This window comes from Montipora capricornis, chromosome 9 (genome assembly GCF_036669925.1).
Source record: "Montipora capricornis isolate CH-2021 chromosome 9, ASM3666992v2, whole genome shotgun sequence".
NCBI lineage: Eukaryota > Metazoa > Cnidaria > Anthozoa > Scleractinia > Acroporidae > Montipora > Montipora capricornis.
In genome coordinates, this window is record NC_090891.1 from 13,276,155 (window position 1) to 13,293,654 (window position 17,500).

General features: G+C 43.8%; 1 protein-coding gene and 1 long non-coding RNA gene across 5 annotated transcripts in view; one reads left to right on the top strand and one right to left on the bottom strand.

Annotated features, from left to right (window-relative positions):
• Positions 1-1,515, bottom strand: part of LOC138016670 (uncharacterized) — a 171,002-nt gene extending 169,487 nt beyond the window's left edge. The window contains exons 1-2 of one of the 4 annotated variants that reach the window (XM_068863857.1): positions 1,442-1,515; positions 209-437 (exon numbers count right to left, since the gene is read on the bottom strand). In XM_068863857.1, the coding sequence (XP_068719958.1) occupies positions 209-334 (126 nt within the window). In that variant the 5' untranslated portion in view covers positions 335-437; positions 1,442-1,515. Of the gene's footprint in view, positions 1-208; positions 438-1,247 lie in introns of all 4 variants that reach the window. The other 3 variants (XM_068863856.1, XM_068863859.1, XM_068863858.1) reach the window with 3 other exon arrangements.
• The window catches only part of LOC138016671 (uncharacterized), a 310,549-nt gene that overhangs the window by 194,963 nt on the left and 98,086 nt on the right, over positions 1-17,500 (top strand). The window lies entirely within an intron of this gene.

A 17,500-nucleotide genomic window follows, 5' to 3' on the forward strand; every position in this document is an offset into this window, starting at 1 on the left:
GCATCAATGAGCCAGGTTTCTTTAGACCACTTAAGCTTTCTTACCTTAACCCGCTTAGAAAACTGTGAAAATCCAAAGCGCAAAAAGCACTGATAATGATTAGTTATTCAAACAGAACCGGTGAAGATATTCCATTTTAAGAACTGCGTTTAGTATAGCTCCAATTACACGTGCTTTTACAACATTAGCTTGTATCAACTTAACCCACCTCATCACCAGGCAACGAAGCAGAAGCTCTTAAGTTCATGCTACATTTCAAGGAGACAGCAAGAAGAAAGTGCAAGAAATGTGTACTTGTTACACAATGATGTTCATCAACTGCCATTTCTATCATTGGCTATAGGAAGCTTGTTCATTCAACCGGAGCATCTGAATATTCGTGACAACTGCCGCCTCCGCTTTCTTCATGCAAGAAGCTAATATAAAGACAACAATACCTGTGGGCGATAAATGAACTAACGTCATCCTGTAATTTGCATACATCATTTCCCTGTTTTTCAAGATTGAGAAATATTCCGTCTCTATGATCGCCACGCTAGTTCTAGGAAAGTCGTTGTATCAAGGAACAAAAGATGTGCAGATAAACTAGGGGTATTTGTTCACTTGGAAATAAATCTCTGCCAAAGTCTACTGAAAATCTGGGAAAAGGAAAGTAATTAGGTTTGTGGTAATTTTTCCCGTGAGATCGCACAACGCAACGGTTGCAAAAGTCAATTTACCCGCAGGGTCTTAAAAAATATAAGCAGCAAACTGTTCAATATGAATTTTCCTGGAAGCCTGATGAGCGTTAACACGCTTTGATTGGCTCCACATTCGCTCTTGGTTGACTGACATTTTTCTGAAGGAAATCATTGTAGAATTAATATATTAAATTTCATATATTAATTTGAGCTTCGGAGTGAATATGAAATGAACCATCAGGTTAACGACGATAATCATGCATGAATCCGTTCAAAGCAATGTTTAGGGCGCAATATTCACATTGATAAAAGACTATTTGTTTGAAATCCTTCTATACATCTTGGTTAAATAGTAAGAAAAGCGAAGGTTTCAAAAGGAAAAAACAAGATGGAGTGAATCCCTTGTTAGTTAACACCACTACCATCTTCATAGTCATTATCATCAATAAGCGCTTATGCCAAGCAGTGTCACGCAGGAAAACCCGCCCTCCAGATTGCAAGCTACTTGGCCTACGCTATACTTATCTTGCTTAAAACACGAGTTGCTCTTCGATAATCTGTATCCACCTTTTATAACCATAAACCGTGAATTTCCATGGCGTGTACTGTTATATGCCTCGTTCTTCAAAAAATGCCGCAATAGTGGCCGGGTATTTTCAAGGTCCTGAAGCCGTTTTGATGTCAACAGTGAACTCCAATGACTTTGAAATTGTGTCGGAAAACGCTGCCGGGTTGTTAACAGTTTTAAATTAACACTTCACCTGCCTTACAGCTGTGTGACGAGAGTCTTCCGGTTCCACGAGAAGGAAAAGGAATATAAATTAGCTAACACAGGCCCCTTACCACAGGAAGACTAATAATGCCAACTCAACAAACTAATAGCTATGATAAAAAGTAAACAATTTAACAAATAAATAACGCATACTAACACGGTGTTTTGACCTGTATACCTCATCTCTAATACTTTCTTAACCTAGAGATTTAATGAATACCGTAAAATAAAGTTAATTCTGCGTAACGTGCAAGTTTACCTGAAAGGATGAAAGCTTATGGCTAAAATTAACTTACTTAAAATTAGGATCTAAATATTTACATTCTTGCCTTTCTAGATCGCGGTCTCTGCTTTTACTTTCCTTTGCCGCAATTTAGTTTAAATTCTCACGGTGACAGCCGCTCCCGACTGAGGGGGTTGACCTTATGGCTGAGCACTTGCATAAGATTCTCGTCGCAAACCAGCGGATGTTTCTGAAATTGACTTACGTATAAATGCATAATAATAAATTTTACATCTAGCATTTCACGATCGTTACGACTACGTATAACACGACAGTAGTATATCTTGTATGTTTCGCGCTCCTTTTTTGAGCAAAGGAATTTAAGGAGCGTTGCTAGGGGCGTTGCTAAGGACGCGTTCAAACGGAGGTTTCTGATTGGTTCGAAGTATAGGGTAGGTTATTAGGATTATCATTAATAATTATCCAGCTGACTCCTGATTGGTCGAGAGGATATTTGATTGACAGACCGTGGGAATTTTTCAGGGGCGTGGTCGTGAGCGTTCCGTGTGACCCGTTTTTGTAGACGTTTAAACGGAGAAACCCGTTGTAGGCGTTGAAGGCGTTTCCTTAGGCGTTCTTTTAGGCCCCAGACCTCACTGGGGCACCTCTCCCCAATTAGGAAGAAAAAGTCCCAGATTCCCTCGGATAAAAACATAAAACACACAAGAATTTCAACCAAAACAGATTTTAATGACTATTTACAAGATCTATACAAGAAGATGGTGCCCCGCGCATGCACCCTAGTTTATTATGGTCCACGCTGATTTTGGATGTGGCCGGCCGATGAGAGGATCCAGAACACAATCATCCCACCGGTTACATCAAGAATTGGTGCCCCGTAACAAATATTTACAATATATACAAGAAATGGAGTAGAGTCTCCTTAAAGTCACCTCAGTTCCGTAGTGTCCCTACTCAGTTTTTTAAAACTGTACACAAAAGTTTGTGCCCCGTACATGCACCCCGCAACTTTCAAATATCCAAAGGTTGTGTGCTCACACCATCACCCAGGACTTTACGTTTTGGGTAAAAGTAAGAAAAGCCGTCGCGCACTTGATTGTACGTGTACATGGTATTGTTGACGGTGCGAAAGCCACGATTGACACCACTGCTCGGGCGCTGAGTGAGGAGGACGTTGAGATATTTGTCCTTATCGATTGCGTCAAGCCTTTGCTCACGCCCTTACAGCTAAACTTTTCCTTAGCCCCATAGCAGTAGTAGGTTTTACTGGCAAGTCCGATGATGCCGTCCCCTTGCCATTCCTCCTTGAAGAGTCCCGGTGTTCGCTTATCGTACGCACGAAGTTCAGACGTGTCCGTACGCGGAAACCAATGGGCCTTGTTCGCCTCAAATGCCTCTCTCAGTTCAGGTTTGACCAAACTCTCCAAACTTTCACCTGAAAGAGCCATGTAGCAGGAAAAGAAAAGACACCTTTCGTATGCTGCAACATACATCATTAAGAGTGACGGTTAAAACTGTTACACAAAAATTTTAAAACTTGAGAGAGGCAATAATGTAACTTCCGGAAGAAATTAATAAAGAAAAGCTTCCCACTTCCAATGTTTTCATTAGGACAAGGTTTTAAGTCCCTGATTAATAGCGATTCTTTAATTTTACACTCAAGTTTTAAAATTTTTGTGTAACGGTTTTAACCGTCACTTCTGATGATGTATATTGCAGCATACGAAACGTCAAGTACAAAATGAAAATGTTTGTAACCGCTGTTTGTTTTCTTTTCCTGCTGAAATTGAAATGGCCAAAGAGCAAAAACATTTAGATCCATGTAGGCACTGTCCGTGTCCATCTCACAGAGTTGGAAATCACTGCGATCGAGACACTTGTCGACGCAGTCGTAGTAGAATTCTTGGCATTCTGGTACACGAAGAACCCAATTGTCGAAGGGAGATTGCGTTTGATGGTCTTTTTACACGACTCCACTTCGTACGTGTCAACATCAATGGACACGAGTCCGCGAACTAAGATTCGTTCACCAGTTGAGAGGCTTAATTTCGGAGCAATTCTCGACGTTACGGTGCCGTTCTAGCCTCCTACGCAAACGTTCTTACGGGTTCGTCACGCAATCATTCCCTCAGCACGCCGACGAGCATAGTGTCTGGTGGGCATCTCCTGCATTATACTCCACAAATAGAGAGCATTAGGGGAGTCTCCTCGTCGTTATCGTCCTCCTCCTCTGTCTCCTCTTCCTCTTCCTCCTCTTGTTCCTCCAGCTTTTTGGATTCGAAAAGTGCCTCCATCTCGGGATCTTCCATAAGATAGCCTCAGCCGCTGCACAGATACTCTCAAGGTGCTCTACAATCTCAGCTACCAACTCGTTGGGATTGCCGTTACTGATAAAACATACGGGCTCCGTAAACTCGGGGACGTTGGAACAAATACTGACACTGGCGGTTACATGTGTTTGTGTCCACTGTAATTCATCCGTATTTTTCAAGTCTTGTTGAGATACGAGCATGGCCTCGATGTCATACGTCTCCCAATAAGGATAGCATTTCAGACGTTCGGGCACCTCAATCCCTTGTTCTTCCAACTGTTCAAAGAGAGATGGAGCAGGTCGGTAGACACCTCCAGGGAACTTGTGGACGACGGTCCCCTCACAGGTCTTTTCGTATCGATTTAACTGGAAGCCCGTCTGATTTAACTGGAAGCCACTGTCACGACCACTCCAAGACATCCAGGTTGTTCAGTGCCTCGCGTACTTGCTGCAGGTCCGCTTCTCGTGCGATGACAAAGGGTTCAGGAAAGGCCAGATGATTGTTCGCAGAGGCATGATAATACCTCAAGTCCCCAGTCTCTTGGTTCCGCAAAAGAAAACCAAAGGACAAGTTCAACTTAAAAACAGTTCGCTGATCTCGAAAGATGTCATTCAAATGGGTCGCTATCGTCGCTGGTTGCAGATCGCGCAAACGAATGGTGTACCGATCGTGAAGACGGTTGTTGCGACGAAACTGTGTGCGTATTTGTCCCCATTTTTGTTGGTAGATGGGAAGGGGACTGTGTTCTGCCTCTGGGAGGAATGTGTACTATATGGGATACGCCATAGTTCGCCAGTTAGGCGGATCGTCCACAGGGGCTGCTGCTGCTGCACCACCAGCGCTCTGTCTCGGAGCCGCACGATGTTTTGCGGTTTGGTGACGCGTGAGATTGTTCAAATGAGCAAAGGTTCGCCCACACTGATCACACTCGAACGGTTTGGGATGATCACTCCGTCGGTGGGCCGTCAACGCACGGGTGCCAAGAAACTGTTCAACGCAGGTAGTACACCGCTTAGGCTGGTGGATCTGCACCCAGTGTCGTTCTAGACTGATGGCTTGCTCGAACGTACGGCCACATTCCGGACCCTCGTGACTCTCCCGAAGCTGCTTGGCGGGTGGTGTATCGTCGTCGGACTGGTCTTGTGTCGGCGCTTTTGACTAATCTGGACGTGTCGATGGAAGTTGTCTTGACGATTGAGCGTTCGTCCACACTGAGGACAACTCCACGAAAGTTCGGCATGAACCGTGGTCTGGTGTTGGACGAGGTTGCGTTGGTTGGTGAACCCTTGCTGGCAGACGTCACACAAAAGGAAGCTAAGTTCGCTTGGTCGTGGCTGCAGCTGGTCCATCGTAACTCAAACGAAGACTCAGGCTTTGCGGGGGGTAGAAAACACTGACCTTGGGTGACCTTTCCAGCACGTGTATGTTACAGTTAAATTTAAATTCAGATTAATTTTAATTTCAACCTGGGTCATTTTTTTAAACTAGGTTGAAATTGATAGTAGGAAACATCAACAAAAACCCATCAATTCTTAGTAAGTACGTGTAATATATTGGTTAGTAAATTGGTCCTAGAGGTGAGGGGATGAACTTAGTGTAGCTTAGATTTTCATGAGTATTTTATAAAACCCCAATGGTTGTTAAGTCTACAATTGTAGGCACTGATTTTAAATGATTAGCATTAAGGTTGGGGTTAGGCATACAGTGCATGATAACCGATTCTACTTTTCTTTCTCAGAGCCTTTTAGGACATTGTTCATTAATGAATCTCCTTAGGAGGGCAGGGAGCAACAGTATTGAATTATCTTCTAAGGAATAAAAGAACTGAAACATACATGATGTATTGTTGATTTTTAATTTGCTTAGTTATTTGCTCTATCTTTTGCTTACCTTGAATTCGTAATAATCAAAGGCAAGTAAAAACAAAACTTTGAAAAGTCAGGAAAAAGGGTTTCATAATCTATTGATCAGAAGCCATTTTGTAGGCTCTTGTAAGTGTTATTTCTTTTGAGTTATCAAATAAAATATTTGTTTATTTATTTTTTTAATTTTGGTGAGTCTGCTTGTACTGATAAATCCAAATTTTTGTGATTATTTTGGCGCGGTCCCCTTCAATTTCTCCAATTTGAGCAAGTAGCACATTTGGATGAAGGGGCGTTTCCTTTTCCATTTTATTAATTTTCAGCGCCACATGATCCTGAAGTTAGAACTTCTTCTTTTTCTTCTTCCCTTTCTGGTGTATGATAACTGCAAAAGGCAGACTGCTGGCTGCCTGCAAATAAGCAAATTAGCCTTAAGGCTAAACACCCATTTCAAACAGTGCTGATAAGCGGTATTTAAGTTTCAGGACCCATTTTTGAGCGGTTAGCTTTCAATAACTGTGATTCAGAGTTAGTCTGCAGTCCGCAGTTTGATTAAACTGCAAAGGTTATCTTTTGTTGTTCTATTTGCCCGTGCCACCGTCTTTTTCACTGTGGAAACGCTGTGTTTGCGGCGAAAGTCGGTTTGTTATCATGACCAGAAATGATGCCTTGTTCCTGGTGTATTTTGCATAGCGACGTAAATAAACTTCGTGCAATATTTGACTATTAGTTTTTTCAAGTCTATGGGTATACCCAATATTTGGCCGGACTTCTATGGTCATAAGACCGGATGAGGGGATAGGGGGATATACCCAAAATTCATAATTTCTTCGTATGGATGGGCGTATCCCCCATGTCACGACCCTAGCAGTCTGATGCCTCCTAAAGACAAGAAAGAGTGGGTTGGAGTTAAATACGTTGTAGAAAAACATTTTGGTAAATAAAGAGCAGAGACATGGAAGTCAAGAACTTTGTTTTTTAATGTTTGTAACAACAACAACATCGTGAGTCAGCCATTAAAGTATTTTACAATTTGAGTTTTTGTTTGGCTTGCATGATTCTCTTGACAATGCTTCGGTCCAGGTTTTCTTCCCGGGGAAATTGCTGATGGCCTTCACCATTTTCGCATCGGCATTCCATTTGTCTTGTTAATTCTTGGGCTGGGAATAATCGATGTCATGTTGTTTGGCGATATTGTCCAGCCGATTGATGCCCGGATCGCCACGCTTGAGTCTCTTTTTCAAATGCGTGCCGGGTCCCATGTACTGGTATCCCGACACAAATGTACCCATACAGTCTGAATAGATATGGTGAAGGAAGTCATAAGAAGGTCGCAACATAATGCACAGTAGCGCAAACAACCTTGTTTGTAAACATAAAAAATCGTTCAGTTGTCATCATCATTTTGGTCTTCTTTATCTTGCGTTAGGATGGGACGCGGTCAGAACATCCTGTTCAATAAAAATTTCCGTCTCTCCACAGCTGCGTCTGTAGTCTCTTCAACCTCAATTGAATCCTCCTCCATGAAACGATGTCGGGTTTTCATAACGTGTTTATGCACGGGGTCGGGATTTAGATGTTCAAATCAGTGGGGATAGTACAAGTACAGCCCTCGCAACTTTCTTCTGTAAACGGATAACATGGCATTTGGCCTCAGCTATTGTTTCAGAGACCCCCCTCCTTCAAGAACTTGTTGACTTTTTTGTCATAGGTTGAACTCAGTGACTCTTCCACCTCTTGGCGCAGAGTTTCCCAGGGATCTTGGTCATCCATTTCCCTGTCACTAACGTCTTCATCCTCAGACTCGATGACCATGTCCGAGTCCGGGTCTTTTTCTTTCTCTTCATCTTGGTTTTGCTCCTCATCTTCTTCACTTCTCTCTTCCGAGGCAGCATAGGCTGGTACTTCCTCAAATATGTCCCCCATGGTTGTGTCTCCCACAGGCTCCTGGTCTATGCGTTTCCAACAACCTCGCCTCTCGTGACCGTCTCTGTTATAAGCTCGACTAAATGGTTTGTGGCAGTAGCGGCAGAGTTGTGGCATACACTCACCCAAAGGGATTGCTCCAAATGAGCATCGCGAGTTTGACGTCTGCTTTTATAGTTTTTATACTCATTGTGAGTCACGGAGCGAGTCACTCAGAATGAGTTACTCATCAGCCCTTGGAGTGACTCCCCCCAAAATACTCGTTGTGAGTCACGGGGCGAGTGACTCAGAATGAGTAACCATGAATTACTCATCAGCCCTTGGAGTTACTCCCCCAAGTAGGGAGCACACTGAGGGTAAGGGTGAGAGATCCTAGGTGTAGGCTAAGTTTACTTTTGCACGAACCAATAAAAGGGTGAAACTGCGGCGAAGATCATCATAAACGAGAAGCCACGGAGGAGGACAACGTTGTCTGATTGAGCTCGGGTTGCCTTTGTTGACTTAGTGAAGTCCGTGCCATCTACCAAAGAGTGTATCAACAAGACATGGAGGCGACACTCGCAATACTGATTCAAGAGATCGAAAGGTTGAAGCGACAACTGAAAATCCAGAAAGAGAACAAGCTCGAGCAAATCAAACGATGGCGAACCAAAAACCCGGACAAGGTTAAGGAGCAAAAGAAGAGATGGAGGGACAAGACCCGACAAAAAGTGAGACACCACAAGAGAGCACGAAAAACGACCACGACACAACCTCCGCTCGTGACAACGTCAACCCATACCGTGGAGACACCCTGTGTGGTGACTGTTGCAAACACAGAACCAACGCGACAGCCTAGCCAAATGACTGAACCAGAAGGGTTTAAAGACACCATCCCAAAGAAAATGCTCGATGGAGTGGCAAACCCACCGAAGCCAGTGGGTGAAATGACAGCAGGAACGATCCTCGCCTGCTGACAGAAGGACATGATTAAAGCCAAGAGGAGACAATACTACCACGGAAACAAAGCCCGATGTCGGGCGTATGCCAAACAGTACTATCACAAAAACAAGGACAAAACCTATGTCATCGACAAAAGAGAAACAAGCTCAGAGAGATCCCACTTTTCTCAACGGACGAGACAAAGCCCACACGCCTCGAACCGAATGAAACCCTTGCTAAGTAAACCCAGACTCCCTCTGAACATAGGGTGTTACGAATGGTCTCGAATCAAATAACAAAAGCAGCTATGTAGATTTAGCTCGTGTCTTTCTTTTTCCAAAATACAAATGTGGTCAATTTTTGAGCAAACGCGGTGTGGGGCAGCACAAACTTTAGGAACCGAACGGTAAAAAGTAGGCTTTGTTCAGTCACGGAAGACCAAACAAGTGCTCCAGGAAACGCATGTTACTCAAATTGAGGGAGTCACTCAGAGCAACTCATGAGCAAATGAGCAACCCATGAGCAATTGAGCAACCCATGAGTAACTCCGAGCAACCCTGAGTAACTCAAATTGAGGGAGTAACTCCGAGAAACCCTGAGTAACTCAAATTGAGGGAGTAACTCCGAGCAACCCTGAGTAACTCAAATTGAGGGAGTAACTCCGAGGAACTCATAAGTAAAATGAGCAACTCAAGAGCAAATGAGCAACCCAAGAGTAAACGAGCAACTCATGCGCAAATGAGCAACTGAGGAGTAATTCCGAGCAACCCTGAGTAACTCAAATTGATGGAGTAGCTCCGAGCAACCCTGAGTAACTCAAATTGAGGGAGTAACTCCGAGCAACTCATGAGTAAAATGTCCTTTCGGGAACTCCTCAAGTTTTAATCTGTAAAGTTGCGCGGTGCGCGTACGCGGCGCCGACTTTTGTGTGTGGACTGAGTAGGGACGAAACGGAACTGAGGTGACTTTAAGGAGACTCTACTTGGATGTGACCGGTGGGATGATTGTGTTCTGGATCCTCTCATTGGCCGGCCACATCCAAATCAGCGTGGATCATAATAAACTAGGGTGCATGTGAGGGGCACCATCGTCTTGTATAGCTCTTGTAAATAGTCATTAAAATCTGTTTTGGTTGGATTTTCTTGTGTTTTGTGTTTTTATCCGAGGGGTCTGGGACCTTTTCCTCCTTATTGGGGAGAGGTGCCCCAGTGAGGTCTGGGACCTAAAAAACGCCTAAGGAAACGCCTTCATGCCCACAACGGGTTCCTCTGTTTAAACGTCCACAAAAACGGGTCGCACGGAACGCCCACCACCACGCCCCTGAAAAATTCCCACGGTCTGTCAATCAAATCTCCTCTCGACCAATCAGGAGTCAGCTGGATAATTATTCAAAGTATTAGAGCTTTGATAACCCTAATAACCTACCCCTGTACTTCGAACCAATCAGAAGCTTCCGTTTTAACGCGTCCTTAGCAACGCCCCTAGAAACGCTCCTCAGCTTTTCAAATTCGTTTGCTCAAAAAAAGGAGGGCGAATCATGCATGATATACTACTCACGACCACCCCTTTTAACAAGTAGCTGCTAGAGAACGACAGACGGAAACTGAGAGGCAATTATGTATGTGACATGGTTCCACAAATGATCATGTCTTATTCCAAGCAATGGTAGAACATACTGAAAAGAAAAGAGCCAAGAAAACACTCAAGGAGGCAAACCACAGCTTTGAGAGGGAAAGAGCGTTTGTAAATAATGACAAGTGCCAAGGCAGCCGGCTCGCGTGCCTTCAGGCGAGGGAGCCAATTTCTTTAATCAATTAGAAAAAGATGCCCAGTCACGGTTCAAAGATCTCTCAGTATCTTACTTTTGTGGAAAGTCTACAACAGAGAAAAGGAAGTCGGAGGTCGATTTTGTCGAAAGTCCACAGGAGAGTCTTAAAGACACCTCTAACGCCCGAACTAGAGACCACGACACTTGCCCAATTTAGAGCCCACAGAAATATATTTAAAGGCATAAACACGAAAAGCTCCGAAAAGGGTTTAACGGCCTGTAATGAGAAAGAGAGAGCAAGCGATCAGAAAGGCCAGCAAGCAGAAAACCCTGAATATCAAGAGAAGAGCAAAGTGAAGCAGCCAAAATCTCGATTGAGATTATGTACAGCAAAGGGGAAAGAGTGGAACAGCCGAGCCGGTTCCCACGAAAAGGGTAAAAGACTCGGAAATGTATACCCGTGAACCATCAAAGCACCCCTAATGCGGGTATACAATAAGGGTACCGAAGATAAGTAGTTTATGTAACTTGATTCGTGTCTGCCATCAAAAGATTTTAACTAGGACAGGAACAACGGAGACGGCGGAAACGGCGGAAACACACTTACAGTTCAAATGGAATAAATATATCAATAAATTTTAGCATTTTTAAGTATTATTATTGATATTATGTTGAAATATTCTGTAGCAGTTCTTGTACGAGTACTAGTAGTTGTAGTAATAGTAGTAGCAATAGAAAGAATAGTAGTAGTAATTGTAGTAGTAGTGCGGTCAGTAGTTGTTGTAATAGTATTGTGATTGGTTATTCCATTTGTACTGTAAGGGTGTCTCCGCCATCTTCGTTGTAACAGTCATATTTGAGCCGCATGAATTTCTTAAAGCGTTGGGGAGGGGGGGTGGGGTGCGGGCGGCAGTAAACGAAAACACGGAGACGATACTTGCGGATACTTTTTATGGCATAATGTTTAGGTTATTTCATTATTTCATCGTTTCTATTACCTCCCTATATTACTGTAAGTGTGTCTCCGCCATCTGCGTTGCCCCCGTCTTATTTGAGATCTGTTATTTATTGACAGGGATGATTTGGAGCCGTATGAATTTCTCAAAGCATGGCGTGTACAACGGAAACACGGAGATGACACTTGCAGACCTTTGCTGGAATAATGTTTAGAATATTTTTCTATGACCTCCCTGTACTACTATAAGTGTGTCTTGGCCATCTCCGTTGTCCCCGTCCTATTTGAGATATGTTATATTATTGACAGGGATAATTTGGAGCCGCATGAATTTTCATGGCGTGTTCAACGGAAACACGGAGATGACACTTGCAGATCTTTTTTGGAATAATGATTAGGGTCTTTGTATAGTAACTCCCGCGTTACTGAACTTGCGGCTGCATCATTTCCTTTGCTTACGAGTTCTTTCACATTGTTTTTTTCTCATGATATTCATACAAAACAATGCTATTTCTTTTTTCAGAAATCATTTAATCGTCTCCACCTTCGTAACATTCATTTGGCATGGCTTTTTTGTTGTTTGGAAATTCTTTTTGGTACATTGGGATTTCTGTCAGCCCAATGGCTTCTCTCTTGCATGAGATTGAATCTCACATTCCAATGCGCAACATCTAAATCAAAACGACTAAACTAATGAGAGGGTTAAAGAGAGACAATCCAAGTAAAATAAGCGCTTTTTTGTACAAACAAGCAAAAACATCAGCATAGAGTTCCCTCGAAGATATGTAAACCTAGGAGACCCGACAAAAGTGTCTTAAATTCACAAAAGAAATTAAAGTTAGAATGACAATTTAAGTTTCGGGTGTTCATATATTGGAGCTTTGCAAAACTCAAAAGAGAAAACGCGCTGTCTCATTTTTGTCTTTGTGTGACTATATGAATAGAAAATTCATGAAATATTTCAAGAAACCGAAAAAAGGGCGTGAAATTTCAAATCAGCTTAATTTTTGGCTTCTGCTATTAAATGTTTCTCTTGCCAGTCGAAAGATGTCAATTCACGATGGCAAGTGCTCCTGCTCGGCAGCTCAACAGGTTTTTTTTTATTCATAAGATATCTTTACCAACGTTTCCTGAGTAGTCCGTCTAGCAAACAGATAGAACTCATCCAAGTGAAGCACGAAAACATTTCAGCAGTAGGATAGACAGAGAAAGAAAACAGTGCATTCCTAAAAAAAGATACAATGCTGCAACAGTATCCGGATGTATTTAGTGTCACTGGTAAGATTGATACCGAACACCGGTGGCTCACTTGGTTGAGCACCGGGCTGTCACGCAGGAGGTCGTGAGTTCAACTCCGGTCAGACTAACACTCAGGGTCTTGAAAAAATTGAGGAGAAAGTGCTTCCTTTGTAATTACATATTCAAATGGTTAGAAGAAGAAGCAACGCACCATGACGCAAAAGTGCATGCCTTAATGAAGAGATGCCGTGAGCGCAAGATAAAGCTAAACAAAGAAAAGGGAGCAGAGCTTATCTACAGGAAGAAGTAACACCGTTTGAGTTAGGATAGGAAAGTGGCCAGTGCCTTCAAATAGGTGCTGCGCGTTTAAAAGACGTCCGTGTTTACACGAAAAATCACCCCGACCTGCAGGCCCTCAGTCTAATTATAGCAGTTGGCTGGCCATAAGACAAACTCGAACTCCCCGAAGCAGCAGTTCGTTACTTTTAGTTCCGCGATGAACTGAGTGAACAAGACGGCATAATATTCCGTGGAAATCAAGCCGTGATCCCTTCAACCCTAAAACACGAAATGCTTGAGCGAATTCATTCAGCCCACATTGAGATCGAAGGCTGCCTTAGACGCGCCAGAGAATGTTTGTATTGGTGCCGTCAAGGACTATATCGATAAATGCAGCATCTGACGCTCCTTTGACATCAAGCAACCCAAGGAAACGCTGCATTCACATGACGTGCCAAACAGACCATGGGCGAAAATTGGAACAGACCTATTTAGCTGCAATGACCTCAATTACCTCATCACAGTGCATTATTACTCGGGGTTCTGGGAAGTTGATGCACAACCAGACACTACATCGTGTACTGTCATAAACGAGCTTAAAGCCCACTTCGCGCGCTGTGGTATCCCAGACGTGTGCATCTCGGATTTAACACAGAGCTGACTTTCCCAGCCGGTTGGATACATGTTGATTTTTTGTAATGGCAATATGCACAAGGGAAAAAAAGGCTGCCAGATACACCTTCCTAATCGAAATTCAGTCTACTAAATAACCTTTCAGGGATAATGCGAGTAATTGGCGTAAACAAGCTGGTTTTTCCACTGTTCGGTTCACCGATCAAGCGTAGTACCCTCTCTTTGTGTGCCATAATTCAATATTCTGATGAAGTGTTCGCAGAAGAATCCAGCATCGGTCTGCGACAGGCTGTTCTCCAGAATATCTTTAAACTAGTACGTTACATCTGGTGCCTCGTCATCGCTATGTTCAACAAATGCTCTTGGCGATTCCTTTCCCATTTCCTCCGCTTTGATGGCATTTTCCACGAGCTTTCGTTTGCTTATGGAGAAGCACTAGCCACCAGAGACCTCTATGAGATCGTAATTGATAATCATTTGCTCCCCCAAATTCACCCTCTCGGTCACCTATGTCTCACAATGGTTTCCTCACAGTGCTCGCCGGTACCGAGTAATGACAAGGACTTCTTGACTGTGCAGCACTTTTCGAACGTGTATTTCGCCAATTTGACTTTCCTGTAAACTTCTGTATAGCGAGTAATCGAGGTTGCCCATACCTCTTTCAATGTCATTTGCTGCCACCACGACCGGTGATGCTAACGCCCTGCAAAGTTTTTGACAACTGGTAGGCAGACTTGAATTTTCAATGCGAAAAACGTCAAAGCGGAGAACGACCTGCAAGAGAGCTGGAATTCCATTGTCGCGCAGTGGTAGCCAAAATGCGCTGGAGACGACTTGTAGTCGCACAACGTTCTCACTGCCACGCAAGGAATTCACCAGGGGCTCTTCCATTAATTGTTCTTTCAGAGATTCTAGCTCGTGAGAGAATGACAGGTCAACCTTTTTTGGCATAAAATCATTGCTGTGATCTTGAAGTGTAGTGCACAAAGGCGAGGCTGATTTCTCCTGTTTTCTTCTCTTACACTCTGGCAAGGATTTTGCAAGGTTATCCATTTCAATTTCTAGCACAATAGAATGAACTAGTACGGTGGAAACGAGTGTGCCTTTTTGTGACTGAACCTTTTGGCTCCGATGCTGTTGCTGCGGAAATGGTTGTGTGCTCTGTGACATATTGTTTCTTGAGGTTCAGTGAGCTATTCACGTTATTCTTGGTAGGTGAAGCCACGCCTTTGAAAGACATCGCAGGAAAGCTTCTGTCGAAAGGATCCTGAGACTTTCGCAGGTGACGGCGGTTGCGGACGTACACCCGTCCATTCTCAGTGCCAATCTCGGTTTCCCGTATGCTAACCTTAGATTGTACAACGGCCTTAACTGGTTCCTTTACACCATTGCCGATTGGAACAATCCGGACAACGTCACCAGGCTTTAGATCTACCAGGTCTTTAGCTCCTTTGTTGTAGTAATGAACCTGTTTTTGCATGCACGCAAAGAGCTTCGACCTTCGCGCAAAGCTTTGGTTTAAGAAAGTTCGCGGTAGTTGGAAGTAAGGCTTTTGTCCTTTTGCTCATTAGACGTTGTACAGGACTTGAGCCAAGCCCTTGGGGTAGGTATGTTTCTGTGAGACAAGAGTGTATGGATCAGTGCCAGCTTTCTTTGCCTTCTTCATCAAGGTCTTGGCCGCTTTGACTGCTTGATTTGCCTTCTCATTGCCTTGGGGATACCCTGTTGAAGATGTCTCGTGCTCAAATTGCCATTTATGACTAAATGCTTTGAATTCTTCTGAAGAAAACCGAGGTCCATTGTCTTGCTAAATCAGTTTGCCTCTGAACAATCTGCATGAATCGTCTGGACGCATTTTTTTGGACACGAACCAAATGGTCTCACTTACACTTCCCAACGGTTTTTTGGTGGTGTTTTGCAAAAGCTGGGTTCAAACAAGGACGTGAATCAGCTGATGTGTTGTTATGTTCATTTTATTATCAAGTACATCGCGCTGATCACGACACAAAAAGCGTTCAACAAGAGTTAAGTCGATGAGGACACGCAAGTCATCTTTAAGGACGAGGCGTACGCAAGACTGTTTGATCCAGATGACTGGAAGGTAAGCTTTGCTTGGAAACGTTGTCAGGCAATCTGATAAACACGACCGCCGGGTGGAAATAGTCCGTTTTCAGTCTCCTTTTACTTTAGTCTACATGATACTCTGTTCATCTTTCAAAATCTTTGTTAGGGAGGACTGATAGCACACGACCGAAAGTTCAAGTCACCAAAGCCCATGAACATCCAATGCCCCATTTTTATCACGTGCCAGAAGGAGATGTTTCTCTCCTTCTACTTCTTCAAAACCCTCCAATGTCAACCGGCTGCAGGGCATCCAACAATTTTTGAGAGATCATGCCATGGGTTGCATTGTATGGGCATCAAACTTGGCAGTGATACTACCGCTCGAGTTGCCTAAGACCTGAGCTCCGGAAACAACCACTGACAATGCCGGCCCACTTAACGAAGAAGAGAAGAACCGTATTCGAAACCTGATAATGGACGATAGCGAGAGTGAAGAGTGCATTGTGAAGGAGCCATGCGAAGAAACGATCATTTCAAGTCAAGAAGACCAAGAGAGCGAGGGATCGAGTATTGAGGCGGGTAGTTCCAGTAACGTAAATGAGTGGGAGAGGAACCTGGCGGAAATATTTAAGCTAGGAAAACAGCAACCGCGACATAGCTTGAAGGGCAGGCAGCTGGAATTAATCGGTGCAACAGTTAGGCAATTCAGAGAAGACTGTCGTAACCGAGCAGAGCTTGCACAAGCGCAATTCTGAGAAAAAAAACTAAGGGTCGGGAATGATGCGGGAGGAAGACGCGCATTTGCTTGATTCTGTGAACGGCCCTTACCACCCTAACATAGAGCGCTCTAGAGAAGAGTTTTTCGTCAGGCAGAAAAAGAGAAAGAGCTCTAGGGCCTGTAAAAGCAAGAGGAGGCAACAATGGACGAAGATATGAAGCGTGCACTTCACTACGTTAAAAGCGTGACGAAAGATACACTCAAGGGTCAGTTCAAAAGGTACAAAGTTCCCGGTCTCAGGCAACACGTCCTCGAGGAACGAAGGCAGATGGCTTTCGAGTTGAAATGGATCTCCTCGAAACAGGCGCAACGATTCAGTTCCATATGGAGCCCTCTGCCCTACGCTTTCGATGGCAAAAATGACGAGTCAGATACTGAAGAGATTTTTATGACTCCCCGTTCCGTGACACAAACGGCCTCCAAAAGGCCAGTACGGATAAGATCTAGACGTTCTCAAGCAAGTATGAAAGCAGCACCCCGGTGCCCAAAAAGATGCTCATGACAAACTTCTTTTCTCGGCCTAGTCAGTGCCCAAAACACAGTGCCTAGATTTGATGAAAGAGTGTGTACATGAAAACGAACCGTTTGAGCTAAGATACATTAAAGTCACTTTGAAACGAGTTGAACGGTGTTTACTCTTCAATCCTGAGTGTGTGGGTTTTTGGGCAGCGAGGAATTTCTTGTCTTGTTTGTTTGTTTTTTGTTTTTTGTTTTTTTTGTTTTTTTTGGGGGGGGGGGAGAGCATCTTACCGCCCGCTACAAGGCCCCGAGCCAATGCAGTCGCTGAGACTTTTTTATTGGAGACAAATTTAACGAAAATCTGGGTGTCTAAAAAATCGTCTTCGTCTGTGGTCTTCGGATTAATAAGCGGTTGAAGAGCGGGGCACCGTTTTGGGCCGTGCGCTTTCTGATTGTGTACGCTCGATAGTCGCTCCAAATCTTGCGTTCTCTTCCGAGCTCCTGGCACCTAACAGTCTTTGAAGACACTTATGAGCCTGTACAGCAATTTCGCGCGATCCCCGCTTTTTATAGTGCATTTTGGAAACGACGGAGCTATGTTTTTGGTA